Genomic DNA, 18,128 nt, shown 5'->3' on the forward strand with positions numbered 1-18,128 from the left:
TATAAGGTATATATGAAACATAAGTGAATTTTGTGTTTAGACTTGGGTCCCATCTCCAAAATATCTCATGTACATATATGCAAATACAGATATTTCAAAATCCAAAACACTTCTGTTCTCAAGCATTTTTATAAAGAATACTCAAGCAGTATACCTTTTAACAAGACAAAGTAGGGGAGTTCTCTCCAACTCTACTCTTCATGCCAATCTCTACTACTTGTATAGCTGAGCTAAGTTCATGAATAGGCTAGGCTACCTTATGCTCACATACCCCCTTATGTATGTTCTGCGGAGTTCATGGGAAGGACAAGATACAAGAGAGAAATGGTTAAAGGCACACAAAATGGAGACACTTCGATTCAGCGTATAAAGCTCCCACTTGCATTTCTTTTTAACTTGTAAAGAAAGGTCCCTGACTCCCAGTTTTGGGGCATAGACAAAATAATACAATACAGTATATGTGATGCTACACCTGCTCAGTATTAGGAGGCATCTCATACTGCAGACTCACCAGACATCTGCAGCCTTACCTATGCCATGGAATATCCTGGCCACAGCTCTACCAGAGAACTTCTCTTCTTGGCGGATGGACAGGAAACTGCGGATGTCAGCTCGGATTTGGTCTTCCCAGCCTTGAAACTGCAATAAAGAGGCAAAGCCCACAGAAAGTGAGGTGAGCCCAGCCAAGTGTAACAGTAGGCAGCAAGGTAAGCCAAGTCCTGGTTCTCCTACCTGAAGCACATGGTTTTAAAAACCCTCTGGTTACTTAGAATACGGGGTCCTTTCATTCTATACAATTAGAGTACCATTGATTCCACTTTGAGCGCCATGACAACATCTTATGAAACCCCAGCCTTTGCAGTTTGGAAACACTAGAGCTCCCCAGGTGAGGATTCTCAATATTCCTCCCTAAACTACAAATCCCAGAATTCCACAGGAAGGAATCATGGCACTTAAAATGGAATCTTAGTGCTATAACTTGTTTAGCACTTTAATCGCTGCACCAACTGTCTCCAATGTTATATGGCTTGGTCAACTCCAACGTATGGCAACCTTAGTGTCATCTTGAAAAGATTTCTGGATGCTTTCAGAAGATGCCATGAACCTCCTTATGTTTTTGCCAGAAAAATGTCAGTCTGAAGGAGTTCTTGGGAGAGGCCAAAGGGTGCACAAATTGCTTTGGCGTGTAGGGGGTTGTTTGCAGCCCCAGGGCTGCATTTTGCTTCAGAGCTGTGAGGAACAAATAATAGTCTCTCTCACTTTTATGTCCTGGAGATCCTTAGTATCCGTTCCTTCATCCGCTAGCACAAGATTTGCTTCCTCCAGCACCATATCCTTCTCAAAATAATCCATCAACAGGGACTTCAGCTGGGTGCTCCTCTCTTCCCCTCCACCATCGCAGCACAAGGCACATGTCCGAAAAGCCACCCTGCTCAGCGCAAGAGACACATAAGAGAGAGATGAAGGAGAAAAGGCTACAAAGCAGAACAGATTAAGGATGAGGGATCACTTGTCATTGGCTTTTGCAAATACTTTGCAAAGCTCAGTCATGCTGAGGCAAAGAGCAGTAACTTTTGCTAGGCCTTACATGCCAGAATGCTCCTTTTTCCATCTATCTGCCAAAGTTCTCTATCCTCCCACCCCTGTAACCAAGTATTTCACTCATTTCATCCCAGTGTCTAAAAGTCAGAGAATCACAGATTCAGAAGAGAGCTCAAGGGCAATCTAGTACAAACCCCCACCTTTGTTTGTAAGACTTTGCCTGTCCTCTAACTCCCCAAATCCGTTTAAGTCGTGTCTATAGCTGCTCACCTCTGGAAGGACTTGAAACACACTTGGAGCTGGCGGAGGGCTGCCTTTTCACGGTCCATCACCCGATGGTGCAGGAAATCACACACTAAGTCCAGTTCTTCATCTGTGAGGTCACCATAGGAGCGTAGGTGAAAAGAGAGCTCGCTAAACTCCACAAGGATTCCACTTTTTCTGGATACATGAGAACCTGAGCCAAGAGGTAAGAAAGGAAGGTAAGAGCGTGCAAGAGAGAAAATCTATATGTATGAAAGACAGAGATTGCCCTTGGATTTCTAGATCCTCCAGCAGGCTCTAAATCATTGCCAAACAATGTGCCAAGAAAACTTCTAAAGTGCTGCAGTGTGTGTATATAACTTCAAGTCACCTGTCAACTTACTGTAACCCCATGAATTTTGTAGGGTTTTCTTAAGCAAGGAATACTCAGGAGTTTTTACCAATTCCTTGCAAAGGAAATCTATTCTATATAGATGTAGTTTCTATTTTTCCTTCCTGAACCTTATCTGACAAGAGATTCAGGCAGGATATAAGGCTTGGAAAGGTTCTCTTTTTTAGACTACAGTTCCTAGAAATCTCCACAGTTATGATGGTTGAGGGGTCCTGGGACTTGTTAGTTCAGACAGAGAACTTTTCTAAATTCTGAGTAAAAGGCTGTTTCCAGGCCAGTCTGCCCTGCTTGTATCCCTGCTTGGTTACCATTCTGCAGCTGCGTGTCCCACTGCAGCTGACGCAGGGCTCGCTTCACAGGCAGGACCTCCCAGCCCATGGAGTCGGCCACCTCAATGACGTCAAAGTCCACAGAGCTGGCGTGAGTGTGGCTGATCCCTTGTAGGCGCTGCTGGGCCAGGCAGATGGCAAGAGGAGGGCACCTGAGGGAGACAGGAGGAGGCACCAAGTGAGAAGTTCTAGCAGTGTCATTGCAACCAGGGAAGGTGTACACCATACATTTCCCCAGCAAAAACTGGTGCAAGAGTGGAAGGAGCAGCAGGCTTATTACCGTTTGCTTTTAAGATGTTTCCAACTTATGACCCTAAGTCAATCCTATCTCAGGGTTTTCTTGGCAAGATTTGTTCAGAGGGGGTTTGCCATTGCCTTCCTCCAAGGATGAAAGAGTGGTTTGCTCAAGGTCACCCAACACTCAAACCACTGCACCACACTGACCATGGAAAAGCACTAGGTTTTCAAATGTCATGTTCCTTCAAGTCATTTCTGACTTATGGAAACCCTAAGGCAAACCCATGATGGGGTTTTCTTGGCAAACTTTCTTCAAGGTGGTTTTGCCACTGCCTTCCTCTGAAGTTGAGAGTGTGATTTTCCCAATATTTTAATAAAAACCAGGGTTTATTTGTCTTCTGTCAAGCAGGGAAAGTTTGTAAAATATATTCCACTGAGGTCTTTCAGCCATAGCTGTTGCCTGTATATAAATGACATGCCCTGCTAATTTGTGTTTTACATGTATTCTGGATTTCATATTTTTATGTATTAAGTTGGCTATAAACCAGGGTGGGCATAATATAGGCCATGGGCTGTATGTGGCTCTTGGACACAACTATGTGGCCTTTAAACCTCCCTAGTATTTACCCAAAACCTCTTAACACTTCCTTTCCCATTTTATTTAAAAAATGTGTGATTTGTGAACAACCTTTGCCTTCAAATCATATAGAAAGTCCCCAAATGCATGAAAACATGCAAAATACTCTCACCCCACAAACACCACAGAACCTCATAGTACCTCAAAATACCTGTTTTCCTTTTCAGCCCCTCTCAAAATGGCAGCAGGAAGTGAGGTTACTCCTATTGCCATTTTGAGAAGGACTGAAAAGGAAAACAAAGGTATTTGGGCTTGGTGATGGTTATGAGGCCCTGTCTCCTCCATGGTGTTGCTCTCCTCTGCTACATTCAATAGCAATAGCAAATACATTTCTATACTGCTTATCAGTGTACTTAAGCACTCCCTAAGCGGTTTACAAAGTATAAGCTAATTGCCCCTAACAATCTGGGTATGCATTTTAGCGACCTCTTCAGAAGGATGCAAGCCTGAGTTGAGCTTGAGCCCTTTTGCTGGTATTCAACTCGCAACCTTATGGTATGTGAGTGAGTGGCTGCAGTACAGGCATTTAACAACTGCACCACCATGTACCTTTGATTTAATTTTTAAATTCTCAGATTTTATTTTCATGTAACTCTGGATGCAATGGGTTTTGCACTCTACATTCAGAGTGACTGCAGGGAAATGGTTATTTTTCCTTATTCCTTCAGTTGGCCCTCCTCTGCCCCAATCCCTTCTTATAGTAATGCAAGACGGTTTCCTCCCTTCCCTCTTCACCTTTGAGCAACTGTCCGCAGCTGCTGAGGGCCCCCGTAGCACATCACTCGGCAAGACGAGAAAGTGGGGTGCAGAAGTTCCACCCAGCGTTGGGGGTGCAGTTCCAGGTAACACAGAAGTGTCTCTATGCCTAAATGAGGAAAGAAGGGAGCTGTTCAGTGGAAGCACGGGGCCACCGTCTTTTTTTTCGGGGGGAAATGTATGCAATGTTTCTTGGCAATCATCTCTTTTAAATATCTTCCCCATTAAAAATAAATAAATAAATCCAAGTTTTCAGGTTTTTATCCAGCTGGTTACAAATGTGGATTTGAGTCCAAGGGCTGGGGAAAAGGCAAATGGTAAATGCCTATTTCCATCTGTTTTGGAATTCAGAAAATAACCACAGTGAGCTTGCCCAGTCTCATCTGATTTTGGAAGTTATATAGGGATCAGGTATGGTTAATACTTGGGTGAAAGACCATGAAGAAATTCCATATATTTCCAGAGAGAATGGCTGCAATAAAGAGAATTAGCAATAAAGGGCTAGGTAGACCAAGGGTCTGACTGGTAAAAGGCTAGCTTCCTATATCTATATGAGGCAAGGAAAGATTCCTGCTTCAAACCCCAAAGGGCCACGGCTGCCAGTTAGAGTTGACACCATAGCACCCTGGACACACCTCATTTCAGAAGTGAAGCAGATTGAAAGGCTGGTTAGCTCTTGAATGCAAGATCTTCCCTCCCTAGGAGGGAATCTCAGTAATCATCAGCTAGAGCTAGAAAACCAAATGCACAGGTATAGGATGGGGAATGCTTGGCTCAGCAGTACTACATGTGCTCCCAGTGGCTAAACCCCTGGTCATTACTAAGACTTTGTTTGCTTTTGAATGAACTTTCCTGCATTTATAACAGACGTGCATTCTTCATACCTCAGCAAACCAATTTGAGAGCTGACTGTATTATGCAAATTATGGCTTCCTGCACTCTTTTGCTTAGTTCCGCAGAATTTGTTTTGTGGCAGATTAAAATCCCTCCTTTTCCAGGTTGATAAGAAAAAGGTCAAGGGGGGGGGGGGGGGGAGAGAGAGAGAGAGAGAAAGGGCACAAAGCTTGGCTCAGAAAATACAACCATGTACTGCACGACCAAGCCTACTGTAAAAGCAACATACATTTTGTGTCCCCATATGATGGGTTTGTCTCACTTGGAGAGTTCAGGGAACGTAATCCTGCTCCCACCTTCTTCTCCCCCAATTTTTGATATTAGGCCCTCTCACCTTCCTCTCGGAAGTCCAGGGCTTCCACGGTCTGCTGAATAGGGATGGCTCTCTCATGTCTGTAACATACTCTTAGTTGTCCTTTGTCTTGGTGTGGCTTCTCTTCTCCAGCTTCCTCTGAGACGGCCAACATTTCTGCATCTTCCACTTCATCACTCTGCAGGTTGAAAGTATATTTGTTACATACAAAGTCTCTTATGCCACACTGGCTGTAGATGCCCTCCCTTCTGAGGCCCAACTGGCATCAACCCTGATGACATTCTGGCACCTATTATAATAATTTTTGGTTCTTCCTAATGTTTAAGGGGAATTTCTTTTCCTGTACTTTGAATCCATTGCTCCATGTCCTAGTCTCTGGAGCAGCCAAAAACATGCTTGCTTCCTTTTCAATATGGAGAATATAAATATTAAAATTCTGTCCCCCCCCCCCCCCCCCCAATTTAGGACTCAAGGTAGCTTTGTAAAAACTGCTTTTTACCAAGCCTTTTGGGCCTACCATAATTGATTTCATTCAAGAGCTGCTCGACAGTGGAATACGCTGCTGCCTCAGAGGGTGGTAGACTCTCCTTCTTTGGAGGTTTTTAAACATAGGCTGGATGGCCATCTGTCAGAGAGAATGCGTTAACTGTGTGTCCCTGCACAGCAGAAGAGCTTGGAATGAACGGCTCTTAGGGTCTCTTCTGAGTCTATAAAGTCTCCATCTGCACAAAGCTTTACACTGCATTAAACTTTCACTGGTTTTAAACTGTTAAGACAATAATGTATATACTGTACACAAGCTGTTTGCTATTTGTATTTTTAAATTTAATAAATTAAAAAAATAAACTGTCTCTTGAAGAAAACATCTTTAATATGATTTTACTGTTATTCTTACTGTTTTAAAATGACTTTATTGTACACCATCCTGAGATCTTTGGATATAGCATGTGACAGAAATATAAATAAAATGAAAATGATAATATAGGAGATGCCCTCAAGGAGGGACAGCAAGAGAAAAGGGAGGCCTCCGGAGAGATAATTTGTTTCACCTGTAATCTTCAGTACAGATACAAAAGATGACAGAGCACTCTGCTCCTCCTGCTGCAGACATGATGTATGCTGTTAGTCATAAGGATGCCCAGCTATGGAGCTGGAATGGACCACAAGGGCCAACCAGTTCAACCCCCTGTCATGCAGGAATATCCTAGGTGGGGGTTGGTTTTATGGCAATGTTAAGGTAAAGAATTGGCTTCTATACCTTCAGGAACCCCACAGAAAACCAAAGAAGGAATACAAAGAAATGTGCTTGTCCACTTGAAGGGAAATGGTAGATCATAAAAAGAAGGAAGAGAATCTGCCAGGGTCCTCCCAACTTGGAGTGGCAAGCTGGCTGCCTTTCTGGTCTTGGAAGTAGCCAATTCTCCCCTGTTCAGAAGAGGCCCTCCAGAACTGTTGAGGTGGAAGGAATTCCAAGGATTATCTAGTCTGAATTCTGCCATGCAAAAACCAAAGCTAAGGCACCCATGTCAGGTGGTCATCCAATGTCTATTTTAAAACCTTTTTTCCCATTCTTCCAATAATATAGGATTTCCAAAATCTCTTGCCCAATTTATCATATATAATTTAATAGGTTCCGATTCCATTTCAATATTTAACAATATTTTATAGAGTTTGGAAATGGTATGTTGGTTTTCTGAGATTAACACTTTTTCAAACTCTGATTCTTCTTTTTCAATTCCATATAGTTTACTGTCTGTTTTAAATCTCTCCTTTATTTGTCTGTAGAGGAACCAATTATTTTCGTAGCCTTCCTGTACCAATTCTTCCAATGATTTAAATTTCTCTTCTCCTTTCTCTTTCTTTAATACGTCTTTATATGTAAACCATTTTTCTTGCTTTAATCTTTCTCTTGCGAAGAACGCTTCATTCGTTGATGTCCATTTGGGAATTCCCCTAATTAGTTTGTTTTTATATTTTAGCCAAATCCTTAGTAAGTTTTTACGGATACAATGATCATTAAATTGTTTGTTTGCTTTAACTTTGTCATATATCATGTAAGCATGCCATCCAAATACTAAGTCAAATCCTTCCAATTGTAAATTTTTTTCCTCTTCCAGTCTTACCCATTGTTTCACCCAGTCAAGACAGCATGCGTAGTAATAGATTTTTAAACTTGGCATATCAAGTCCCCCTTTATCTCTTGATTCTTGCAATGTTTTCATTTTGATTCTGGGTTTCTTCTGGTTCCATACAAATTGTGCTAGATCTTTCTCCCACGTTTTAAAAGGTATGTCATTTTGGATTATTGGTAACGATTGGAATAAGTACATCATTTTAGGTAGAATGTTCATTTTTATGGTAGAAATCTTACCCAACCATGATAGATGCAATTTTGACCAATTCTTTAGCTCTTTCTTAATTTCTTGCCAGAGTTTTTCATAATTGTTTTTGAAGAGTTCTGAGTTTTTGGTGGTTAAATTTATTCCTAGGTATTTCACAATTTTTTTAATGTTTAGGCCCGATTTCTTTGTAAATTCTTCTTGTTGTTTTTTGTTCATATTCATTACTAACACATTGGTTTTCTTTTCATTTATTTTTAGACCTGCATAATTTCCAAATTGTTTTATTGTTGACAAAAGTTTTGTTACACACTCTAGTGGGTTAGACAAAGTTATCACCATATCGTCAGCATATGATTTGATTTTATGTTCGAACTTCTTGACTTTTATACCTGTAATTTCTTTTTCAGATCTAATCATATTGTTTAATATTTCGGCTACTGTTATATACAAAAGAGGGGAAAGTGGACATCCTTGTCTGGTTCCTTTTTGTATTAGACAATTATCTGTTTTGCTTCCGTTCACCAGTATTTTTGCATTTTGTTTTTTATAGATTTCTGATATCCATCCTATGAAATTTTTACCTAAATTAACTCTTTCCAGAGTTTCAATCAAGAAGTCCCAATTAATACAATCAAAGGCCTTTTCATAGTCCAGAAAGATAAAAGAAGCTTGACAGTTTGGTTTTTTATCCAGATATTCTACCAGATCTATAATGTTTCTTACATTTTTCTTCAAATGTCTACCTGGTAAAAAACCGACTTGATCCTCGTCTATCCATTGAGTTAAGATCTTTTTTAATCTGTTGGCCAGTATCATTGTAAAAATTTTATAATCGTTGTTCAAGAGCGATATTGGTCTGAAATTTTTAACTTCCTGAATTTCTTCTTCGATTTTAGGAATTAACGTAATGTAAGATGATTGCCAAGTTTCTGGTATTCCTTCTTTTAGGATTAAATTCATCACGCAATACAATGGTTTGATGATTTCTGATTGCAGTTTTTTATAATATAAAGCTGGAAGACCGTCCGGGCCCGGAGATTTACCTAATTTCATTTTTTTGATTGCTTCTGTTATCTCTTTAATGGTAATTATCTTTGTTCAGTTCAGTTCTTTGTGTTTCATTATTTGAACTATCTTCTGATCATTTAAGAAATCTTTGATATCTGTCTTATTTACCTTGGATTGTGTAAATAGTTTTTGAAAGTATTTCAAAAAGGCTTTTTTGATTTTTTGATGATCAGTTAAGATTTCGTTTCCCTCCTTTATTTTCAGAATCATCTTCTTCTCAGCATTCTTCCGAAGCTTCCAAGCTAACCATTTTCCTGGCTTATTAGCCGATTCAAAAAACTTTTGTTTTGTATATCTGAGTTTCTTTTCTGTTTCTTCTATCAGGATTATAGATATCTGTTTCTGCATCACTTTTATTTCTTCTAATAGATCTTTTTTATCGGGATTCTTCTTCAATTGACTCTCTTTCTTCTTAATTTCATTCAAAATTAGATTTAATTTGTTTCCTTGTTTTTTCTTCTTTTGGATACTTTTTTGGGTAAAAAATCCGCGCATTACTACCTTGGAGGCATCCCATACCATATGTGTTCTAACTTCGTTGTCCATATTCTCTTCAAAATAATATTTTAATTGCTCCTTTGCTTCTTTTAGTATATTTTCATCTCTTAGGAGTGATTCTTCCAATCTCCAATTACGTTCTTTAAAGGTATTATGAATTTCTACAACAATCGGATGGTGGTCTGAGGTGATCTTTGGTAATATTTCTATTTTCTGAATTTTTGGTGCTAGTGACGTAGAGATCATGAAGAGGTCAATTCTTGACCATGATTTTTGCACATCTGAATAAAACGTATATTCTTTTGCCGTCCCATTTTTCATTCTCCATGCATCCATTAACGACATTATGTCTTTAAATTCGAAGAAGGATTTTGGCAGCTTGCCTTGTGTTTTCTTTATTATCTTTGTCGACTTCCTATCCATCTGTGGATCGATTACCCCATTAAAGTCTCCCATCACGATCATTTGTTCATAATCATATTTAGTTAAGATCTTTGTCAAATTATGAAAAAAGATTTCTTTCTTTTCATTTGGTGCATATATTCCTACGATTAAAGTTTTACCTGTTTGATGTTCAATCTCTAAACCAATATATCTTCCTTGTGGGTCGTTAAAAAGTTCTTTGGATTTAATCCCTTCTTTAACATAGATCGCCACGCCTTTTTTCCTCTTATTACATGCTGAGATAAATTCTTTCCCTAACTTGGGTTGGTGCAAATACTTTAATTCTGTCTTTTTAATGTGTGTCTCTTGTAAGCATAGGATGTCCACTTTCATTTTAATTAGATAATGGTAAACAATCTTTCTCTTCTGTGGACTGTTTAGTCCTTTTACGTTCCAGGTCAAGTATTTTAAATTTCGGTTCATCATTTGCTCTTTTATAAATACCTCTATTTATAAATATTCATATGAATCCGGTTTATCCTGTCTCTTGAATATTTTCTTCATCATTTATAGAATTGTCTTCCCCTTCCTCTTCTGGATCTTCGTCTTTCTTTAAATGCTCCTCTTCTTTCCTTTTTTGGATCTCTTTCTTCAATTCCTCTAATCTCTCTTCGGTAGTCTGGTCCGTTTCTGCATTTAGTTCTTCTAAAAATTTCTTTGCATCTTGGACGTTTGTTAATTTGATTCTTCCTTGTTTATAATAAAAAGAGATCCCTTCAGGATTTTCCCATTTATATCTTATCTCCATGTCTCGCAGTCTTCTTGTCAGAGATGCATATTCTTTCCTTTTCCTTAAAATTGATCCTGGGACATTTTTCAACAGTTGCAGTTCTGTTTCTTTCACCATTAATTTAGTTTCATAATGTTGCAGTAATATCTTTTCTTTTAAATGAGTCCTTACAAAATAAACTACCACGTCTCTAGGCAATTTCTTTTGCCTAGCAACCCATGAATTAATTCTGAATGCTTTATCAATCTGAATTTCCATTGTCGTTTTGTCCATTTCCATAAAATCTGCAAAGATTTGGGTCACTTTATCATAAATATCCTCGTTTTCTTCTTCAGGTAAACCTCTTATTTTTAAACATCTCTCTCTGTTCTTCTGCTCTTGATTCATTCTCTCTTCTTGCAGTTCTCTTCTCTTCTCAGTTTCTTCCTTTAATTTCTCGTCTAAATCTGCGTTCTTCCTTTCCAGATCTTTAATTTTCGATTTAACCTGTTTAACATCTGTTGTTATTGTTTTAATTGATTTTGTTATTTCCTGAAGATCTTGTCTTATTTCTAGTTTGAGTTCCCCCTTCATCCTCTCCATGTCTTGTCTCAGGTCATCTTTGTCTTGTTTCATCTCTTGTCTCATTTGCCTTATCTCCTCCAACAGCACCATATTCATATCTTGTGTTTTGATGGACTCTTGTGATAATTTCCTCTGTTGCTGTTGTAGCTGTTGCTGCTGCTGTTTTGCTGTCTGCGCCCTAGTCGCCATAATGTTTTAGATCTTGGGGTAAACAGTTTTCGAAAAATTATGTTACAGATTTATCAAATAGATCTTTAAATTTTCAAAGTTAATAGATTAATATTTTTGTCTTGATTCAAATATACTTTTTGTATATATATGTTCAGATAAATTATTTCCAGAGTTAATCTCAACCCAATACAAAGATAATTCTTCAAAAGTTCTTTCAAATTCCAACTTCTTCTTCTTTTCCTTTCTTTCTTTTTCCCCCTTAAACTGTACCACAATAAGTGAATTGTTATATGTATGTATGTATGTATGTATATATATATATATATATATATATGTATGTTTCACCTCCCGCCAGTAGATGGCACTGTGTTTCAATTTCTCTAGCCCCGGCGGTCTGTCTTTGAGCTTATTATTTGATGCTTTTGTCTATTAGAAATGTAAAGGAAAATGTCTCTATTTCCGTCTTTTTCCCCTAAACCTCGTGTGGAATGACCTTGAAAACGCAAAACGTCTGTATTTGTCCTGTTGTACCTTATTTAATCTCTTTTTGCCCTTGTTTAGCAGCTTATTAACTTTCCCAATATGTCTCCTTCTTTTATAACTCAATTCAGTGTTTGAGCCTTCAGGCTTTACCCACCGTCTCTTTCCCCCTTTTCTTATCTCTCCCCTCCCTCTAATCTCTATCTTCCGACCTCTTAAGACTCAATCCTCCGTCTCTTCCCCTGAATTCTTCCTCTATCCGTTCTCGGCCTCCTGGCTCCTGTCCACTGAGTTCTTTCCCCGGCTCGCCTCCGCTTTCCGCTCCCGACCTCCTGGCTCCCGTCCTCCGATTCCTTTCCCCGGCTCGTCTCCACTCTTCCGACTCGCCTCCGCGCTCCGCTCTCGGTCTCCTGAGTCCTGTCCTCCGAATCCTTCCCCCGGCTCGTCTCCACTCTCCGCTCCCGGCCTCCTGATCCCCGTCCTCCGACTCCTTTCCCCGGCTCGCCTCCGCTCTCCGCTCTCAGCCTCCTGGCTCCAGTCCTCCGATTCCTTTCCCCGGCTCGCCTCCGCTCTCCGCTCCCGGCCTCCTGATCCCTGTCCTCCGACTCCTTTCCCCGGCTCGCCTCCGCTCTCCACTCCTGATCTCCTGGTCCCCGTCCTCCGACTCCTTTCCCCGGCTCGCCTCCGCTCTCCGCTCTCAGCCTCCTGGCTCCAGTCCTCCGACTCCTTTCCCCGGCTCGCCTCCGCTCTCCGCTCTCGACCTCCTGGCTCCCGTCCTCCGACTCCTTTCCCCGGCTCGCCTCCGCTCTCCGCTCCCGGACTTCTGGTCTCCGTCCTCCGACTCCTTTCCCCGGCTCGCCTCCGCTCTCCGCTCTCAGCCTCCTGGCCCCCGTCCTCCGACTCCTTTCCCCGGCTCGCCTCCGCTCTCCGCTCTCAGCCTCCTGGCTCCCGTCCTCCGACTCCTTTCCCCGGCTCGCCTCCGCTCTCCGCTCTCGACCTCCTGGCTCCCGTCCTCCGACTCCTTTCCCCGGCTCGCCTCCGCTCTCCGCTCCCGGCCTTCTGGTCTCCGTCCTCCGACTCCTTTCCCCGGCTCGCCTCCGCTCTCCGCTCCCGGCCTCCTGGCTCCCGTCCTCCGACTCCTTTCCCCGGCTCGCCTCCGCTCTCTGCTCCCGGCCTTCTGGTCCCCGTCCTCCGACTCCTTTCCCCGGCTCGCCTCCGCTCTCCGCTCCTGGCCTTCTGGATCTCTCCGCCGCCTTCTTCCCTTCTTCCACACTCTTTCCCAACTTTCCCTAACTTTTCTCCGTCCTCCAGCCGTCTGGCTTTTCTCCGATTCTTTGATCTGCCAGTCTCCTCTACAATAGTTTCTTCGTCCTTTGAAAATGGATTCTTTTCTAACTTTTCCGATTCCGTTTGGAACTTAGTTTTAGTATTTCTTTGTTACTTAGTTGGCTCTAGTCTATAAGAACCATCTGACCTTGGCCAGGATACCTGTCCGGAACACAGTCCATTTCGAGTGTATGTACCTTAGCCTGAAGACCAGGGATAGTTTGGGGATTTTGCTAGTCTACCGGCCACCCCGTTGTCTGGCAGACTCCCTGACCGAGCTGACACAGCTGGTCTCTGAGCTGTTGTTAGAGACCCCCAGACTCTTAGTTTTGGGAGACTTTAACATTCCGCTCGAGACCAGTTTAACAGGTGCGGCTCGGGAGTTCATGGAGACCATGACAAACATGGGCCTATCCCAATTGGTCAAAGGGCCCACACATTGTGCAGGTCATACACTCGACGCGGTCTTCAGTACGGAACAGGAATATCCGTGGGCGGAGGTGGTAAGTACCTCCGCATTGTCATGGACGGATCATTTCCTGGTCAAGATGAAACTTAGAGCCAATATCTGCCCCACCGGGGGTGGCGGACCCATTAGAATGGTCCGCTCTCGAAGGCTGATGGAGCCCATTGGATTCCAGACAGCCTTAGAGGGTTTAATGGTTGGGAATGCCGGTGATCCGGTCGATGCTCTGGTCAATACCTGGAACACCAATCTTACCAGGGCTATCGACATGATCGCTCCCAAGCGCCCTTGCCATCCCGCCCCAAATCGGAGGCCCTGGTTCACACCAGAGCTGAGGAAGATGAAGCGGTTTGGACGACGGCTAGAGCGCAGGTGGCGGAAGACTCGACTCTTATCCGACAGAACTCGCCATAGGAACTTCCTTTGTTCCTATCGGGAGGCAATACGTGCAGCGAAGAGAGCTTTCTCCTCTGCACGTATTGCGTCTGCAGAGTCCCGTCCAGCAGAGCTGTTTAAGGTGGTGAGGGAAATGACGCAGGTGACCCCTGCGCCAAATCCCTTACTTAACCCGACGACGGCCTGCTGTGACGCGTTTAACAACTTCTTTGCAGACAAAATCTCTCAGATAAGAGCCGACTTAGATGCCACCATTGAAACAGAGTCGACAGGCGAGGCGTCCAGTGACTCCGCCGATGTAGTCATACTGGATCAGCTCCAATCTGTGAGTACTGATGACGTGGACAAGCTGCTTGGTAAGGTGAGGAAGACAACTTGCCCTCTTGACCCTTGCCCATCATGGCTGGCCGTCCAGGGGGGGGATGCATTGATGAGATTCCTCACGGATATCATTGGTGCATCCTTCAGGGAAGGACATGTTCCATCTTGTTTAAAGGAAGCGGCGGTTAGGCCGCTCCTGAAAAAACCTTCCCTGGACCCCCTGGATATGAGGAATTATAGGCCGGTGTCATTGCTGCCATTTTTGAGCAAGGTGATTGAGAGGGCGGTTGCCCTTCAGCTCCAAGCTGTCTTGGATGAAGCCGATTATCTAGACCCATTTCAAACTGGCTTTAGGACAGGCTTTGGGGTTGAGACTGCCATGGTTGCCTTGACCGACGATCTGCGTCTGAGCATTGACAGGGGGAGTGTGACCCTGTTGGTGCTCTTAGACCTCTCAGCGGCTTTTGATACTATAGATCACGGCATCCTCTTGGACCGCCTGAAGGGGTTAGGTATTGGGGGCACTGCTTTGCAGTGGTTCCGGTCCTTCCTCTCGGGCAGGTCTCAGAGGGTGCTACTCGGGGACTGTAGCTCCAGTAAGAGGTACCTCACTTGTGGGGTTCCTCAGGGGGCTATTTTGTCCCCGATGTTATTTAACATCTATATGAAGCCGCTGGGTGAGATAATACGGAGTTATGGTGCTGGGTGTTATCAGTACGCTGATGACACCCAAATCTATTTCTCCGTATCTCGTTCGTCGGCCTCGAATTCCGATGGCATCTCTTCTCTCAATGAATGTCTTCAGGCGGTAATGGGCTGGATGAGGAAAAACAGATTGAAACTGAATCCAGACAAGACGGAGGTGCTCATGGTAGCGGCCCCGAAACCAAGAATTGGGTTGCAACCTCCAGTCCTGGATGGGGTCACACTCTCCTCCAGCGACTGTGTTTGCAGTCTGGGGGTGCTCCTTGACTCGTCGCTCCTGATGACAAATCAGGTAAATGCGACGGTCAGGAGTGCCTGTTATCAGCTTCGGCTGATACGCCAGCTGCGCCCTTTTCTGGAAGTAAGGGATCTCGAGACGGTTGTGCACGCACTGGTAACCTCACGCCTTGACTTCTGTAATGCACTCTACATGGGGCTACCCCTGTGCTTGACTCGGAAATTACAGCTGGTTCAAAACATGGCAGCCAGGCTTGTGTCAGGTACATCTAGGAGGGACCACATTACTCCGGTTTTGAGGTCCCTCCACTGGCTGCCTATCAGCTTCCGGGCCCAGTACAAGGTGTTGGTTATCACCTTTAAAGCCCTAAATGGCTTGGGTCCAAGCTATCTCAGGGACCGCCTCCTCCCGTACAATCCTCCCCGCGCTCTCCGGTCCTCTGGGAGGAACTTACTGCAGCCTCTAAAATCTAGGCTTGCGGCAACCTCCCAGAGGGCGTTCTCTGCTGTCGCCCCCAAACTCTGGAACGACCTGCCGGATGAGATCCGTCAGATAACATCATTAGACAGCTTTAAAAAAGCGGTCAAGACGGATCTCTTCCGGCAGGCCTTTCCAGATTAACCATCCCGGCCCAGGTTCCCTGATTCCCTCATTCCTCCCGTGGCCCCATCTTAGTGATGGTTGAGGATCAACAGGGATATCAGGGTTTTTAGTTTTAATTGCTGTTTTTATCCTTGATATTGTATTTTTAATATGTTATACTATTTAATACTGTCTTAAGGGGGGGGAGGGATAAAGTGTTTTTAATTGTGATATTTTATATTTTACTGTTGTTAACCGCCCGGATTGGTTTGCCAGAGGGCGGTATACAAATAAATATTATTATTATTATTATTATTATTATTATTTCCTTGTTACAACTTGTTTCCTTTTGTTAGTCCTTCCAATTCTTTCTCCTGCTTTATTACTCCTTTGATGTTCTTTTCAATGAATAGAGATCCAGATTTTATTAATTAACCACTCTGGTAGAGTTTGTTGCAAAAGGTTAAAGCATCCACTGTGAAGGTTTTCAAAATTACCGTCTATTTCAAACACTTTAAAATAGTTGGATGCGTCCTGTGAGCCATAAAATGGCGGCACAAGTTGCGGCTGTGTATTGCTCCACGGTCCCCTCCGACATACCTTGGGAGAGAAATTAGATCTTCTTTTTCTCAATCCCTATGCCGGGAACTGGACTCCAGAGAGCACCTCTGATTCCCCTATATCAAGGGGAATTCTTGACTGCCTTTGGGAACATCCAAATAGCAGTCCTAACACCGCAGCTGGCAGATCTCTCCCAGCAGCTATTCTAGGAGAGACCTATTCGGACGCCATGCCAAACCGGAAGTCCCGGAAGAAGAATGTGCTTTGAACTATCAAGGTCAATTTGATGAGAATGCTTGATGTGGAGCAGGAAGAGGGGTAGTTCTAGGAACAAGAATGTTTGGTTTGAAAATGAATTGAGGGTTGGGGTTTGAGAACGTGAAAACATTTGAATATACTCTGTAACTGAAAGTGCCTCAGTCCTAGCAATATCCTTATGCTGTGAACAACTCTAGTTTTTTGAATAAAGCTTTCTGAAGTGCTGGAGCTTGTGCTACTGAATTGGAAGTTAGCCAGTACCTGATAATGATCTTCTGAGAAAGTCTGACACCCTGTTGAACTGCTCTTAACATCAGGAATTTCTTCTTCATGTTTAATCAGAATCTCCTTTTAATTTGAATCTATTGCTTTTGACCCTATCCTCTAGAATGCCACCATCCAACCTGACTGCTTTTGAGGAATTTAAAGATGGCAATTGTATCACTTCTCCATTTTCTACAACATACATACATTTGTTAATGAAAGCTAGATTGTTCCATATACTATGCTCTTGAAAATAACAGTAGACCATTTGTGTGTTATTCCTACAAAGCTGAAGCTTGGCTGAACCATCAGCTACCCGGGGGCAGAGAGAAAGCAGCCTCTGTTTGGATGCCTTGGGGGGGGGGGGAACAAAGATGAGTATGTGGTTGTGAAGAAAAACTAGATGGCACTTTCAGAATCAGACCAGACACCCCCATGAAAGCATGAAAAGAAGGAGGAAGTTCCCAAAGAGGACCCTGACAGGTTGTCCTCCACCCACCACTCACTCGCCCTGACCTTGCTGAGCTCCTGTTGCTTCTGGTGAAGCTCCCGGCACTTGCAGCGAGGGAAGACCTTCTGCACCAGCCTCTTCACTGTGAAGAAGTCGACTGTGTCTGCATAGATGTGCTTTCTCAACTCATGCAAGTCCTCACCCTTCAAAAGGAAAAAGCCAACAACATAAACTTGAGGAAAGAGAGCCAGACTGGGAAGGACCCCCCTCTGACTAAGTCCTGCTTCTCATCATTTGTGCCCAACCTACCTCAGAGGATAGTTGAGAAGACAGAAAGGGGATAGCAATGATGACCTGAATTCCTTGGAATAGGGGAGGATGGAACATTTATGTATGCATGTATTTATTTCAACAACCCTTTACAATTCCCACACCCTTTACAATTGTAAGTTGGGGCTTCTGGGAGCTGAAGGCCACCAATGTCTGTAGGGCCAGCAGTCCCCCAACCCTGCCTTTTTGGGAGGGCACAATAAAAATGTCCCACTAACAATACACAATAGACTGCATCTGTAACTGGTGATGTTGAGAATCATAGAATCATAGAGTTGGAAGAGACCACAAGGGCCATCCAGTCCAACCCCTGCCATGCAGGAAATCCAAATCAAAGCATCCCCGACAGATGGCCATCCAGCCTCCGTTTGAAGACCTCCAAGGAGGGAGACTCCACTACACTCCGAGGAAGTGTGTTCCACTGTCGAACAGCCCTTACTGTCAGGAAGTTCCTCCTAATGTTGAGGTGGAATCTCTTTTCCTGCAGCTTGCATCCATTGCTCTCTCCTCAATATGACATCCCTTCAAATATTTAAACAGAGCTATCATATCACCTCTTAACCTTCTTTT

General features: G+C 43.3%; 1 protein-coding gene across 5 annotated transcripts in view; it reads right to left on the bottom strand.

The window, feature by feature from the left end:
- The window catches only part of LOC149317731 (ATP-dependent DNA helicase Q4-like), a 50,428-nt gene that overhangs the window by 1,135 nt on the left and 31,165 nt on the right, over positions 1–18,128 (bottom strand). For 3 of the 5 annotated variants that reach the window (XM_089518105.1, XM_089518109.1, XM_089518104.1), the window contains 7 exons: positions 17,294–17,431; positions 5,385–5,541; positions 4,136–4,265; positions 2,506–2,678; positions 1,813–1,999; positions 1,261–1,429; positions 531–639 (listed from right to left, as the gene is read on the bottom strand). In XM_089518105.1, the coding sequence (XP_089374231.1) occupies positions 531–639; positions 1,261–1,429; positions 1,813–1,999; positions 2,506–2,678; positions 4,136–4,265; positions 5,385–5,541; positions 17,294–17,431 (1,063 nt within the window). Of the gene's footprint in view, positions 1–51; positions 287–530; positions 640–1,260; positions 1,430–1,812; positions 2,000–2,505; positions 2,679–4,135; positions 4,266–5,384; positions 5,542–17,293; positions 17,432–18,128 lie in introns of those variants that run through there. The other 2 variants (XM_089518106.1, XM_089518108.1) reach the window with 2 other exon arrangements.

This window comes from Sceloporus occidentalis, unplaced genomic scaffold, assembly GCF_023333645.1.
Source record: "Sceloporus occidentalis isolate IW3139 unplaced genomic scaffold, rSceOcc1.0.p SCAF_3, whole genome shotgun sequence".
NCBI classification, from domain to species: Eukaryota; Metazoa; Chordata; class Lepidosauria; order Squamata; family Phrynosomatidae; genus Sceloporus; species Sceloporus occidentalis.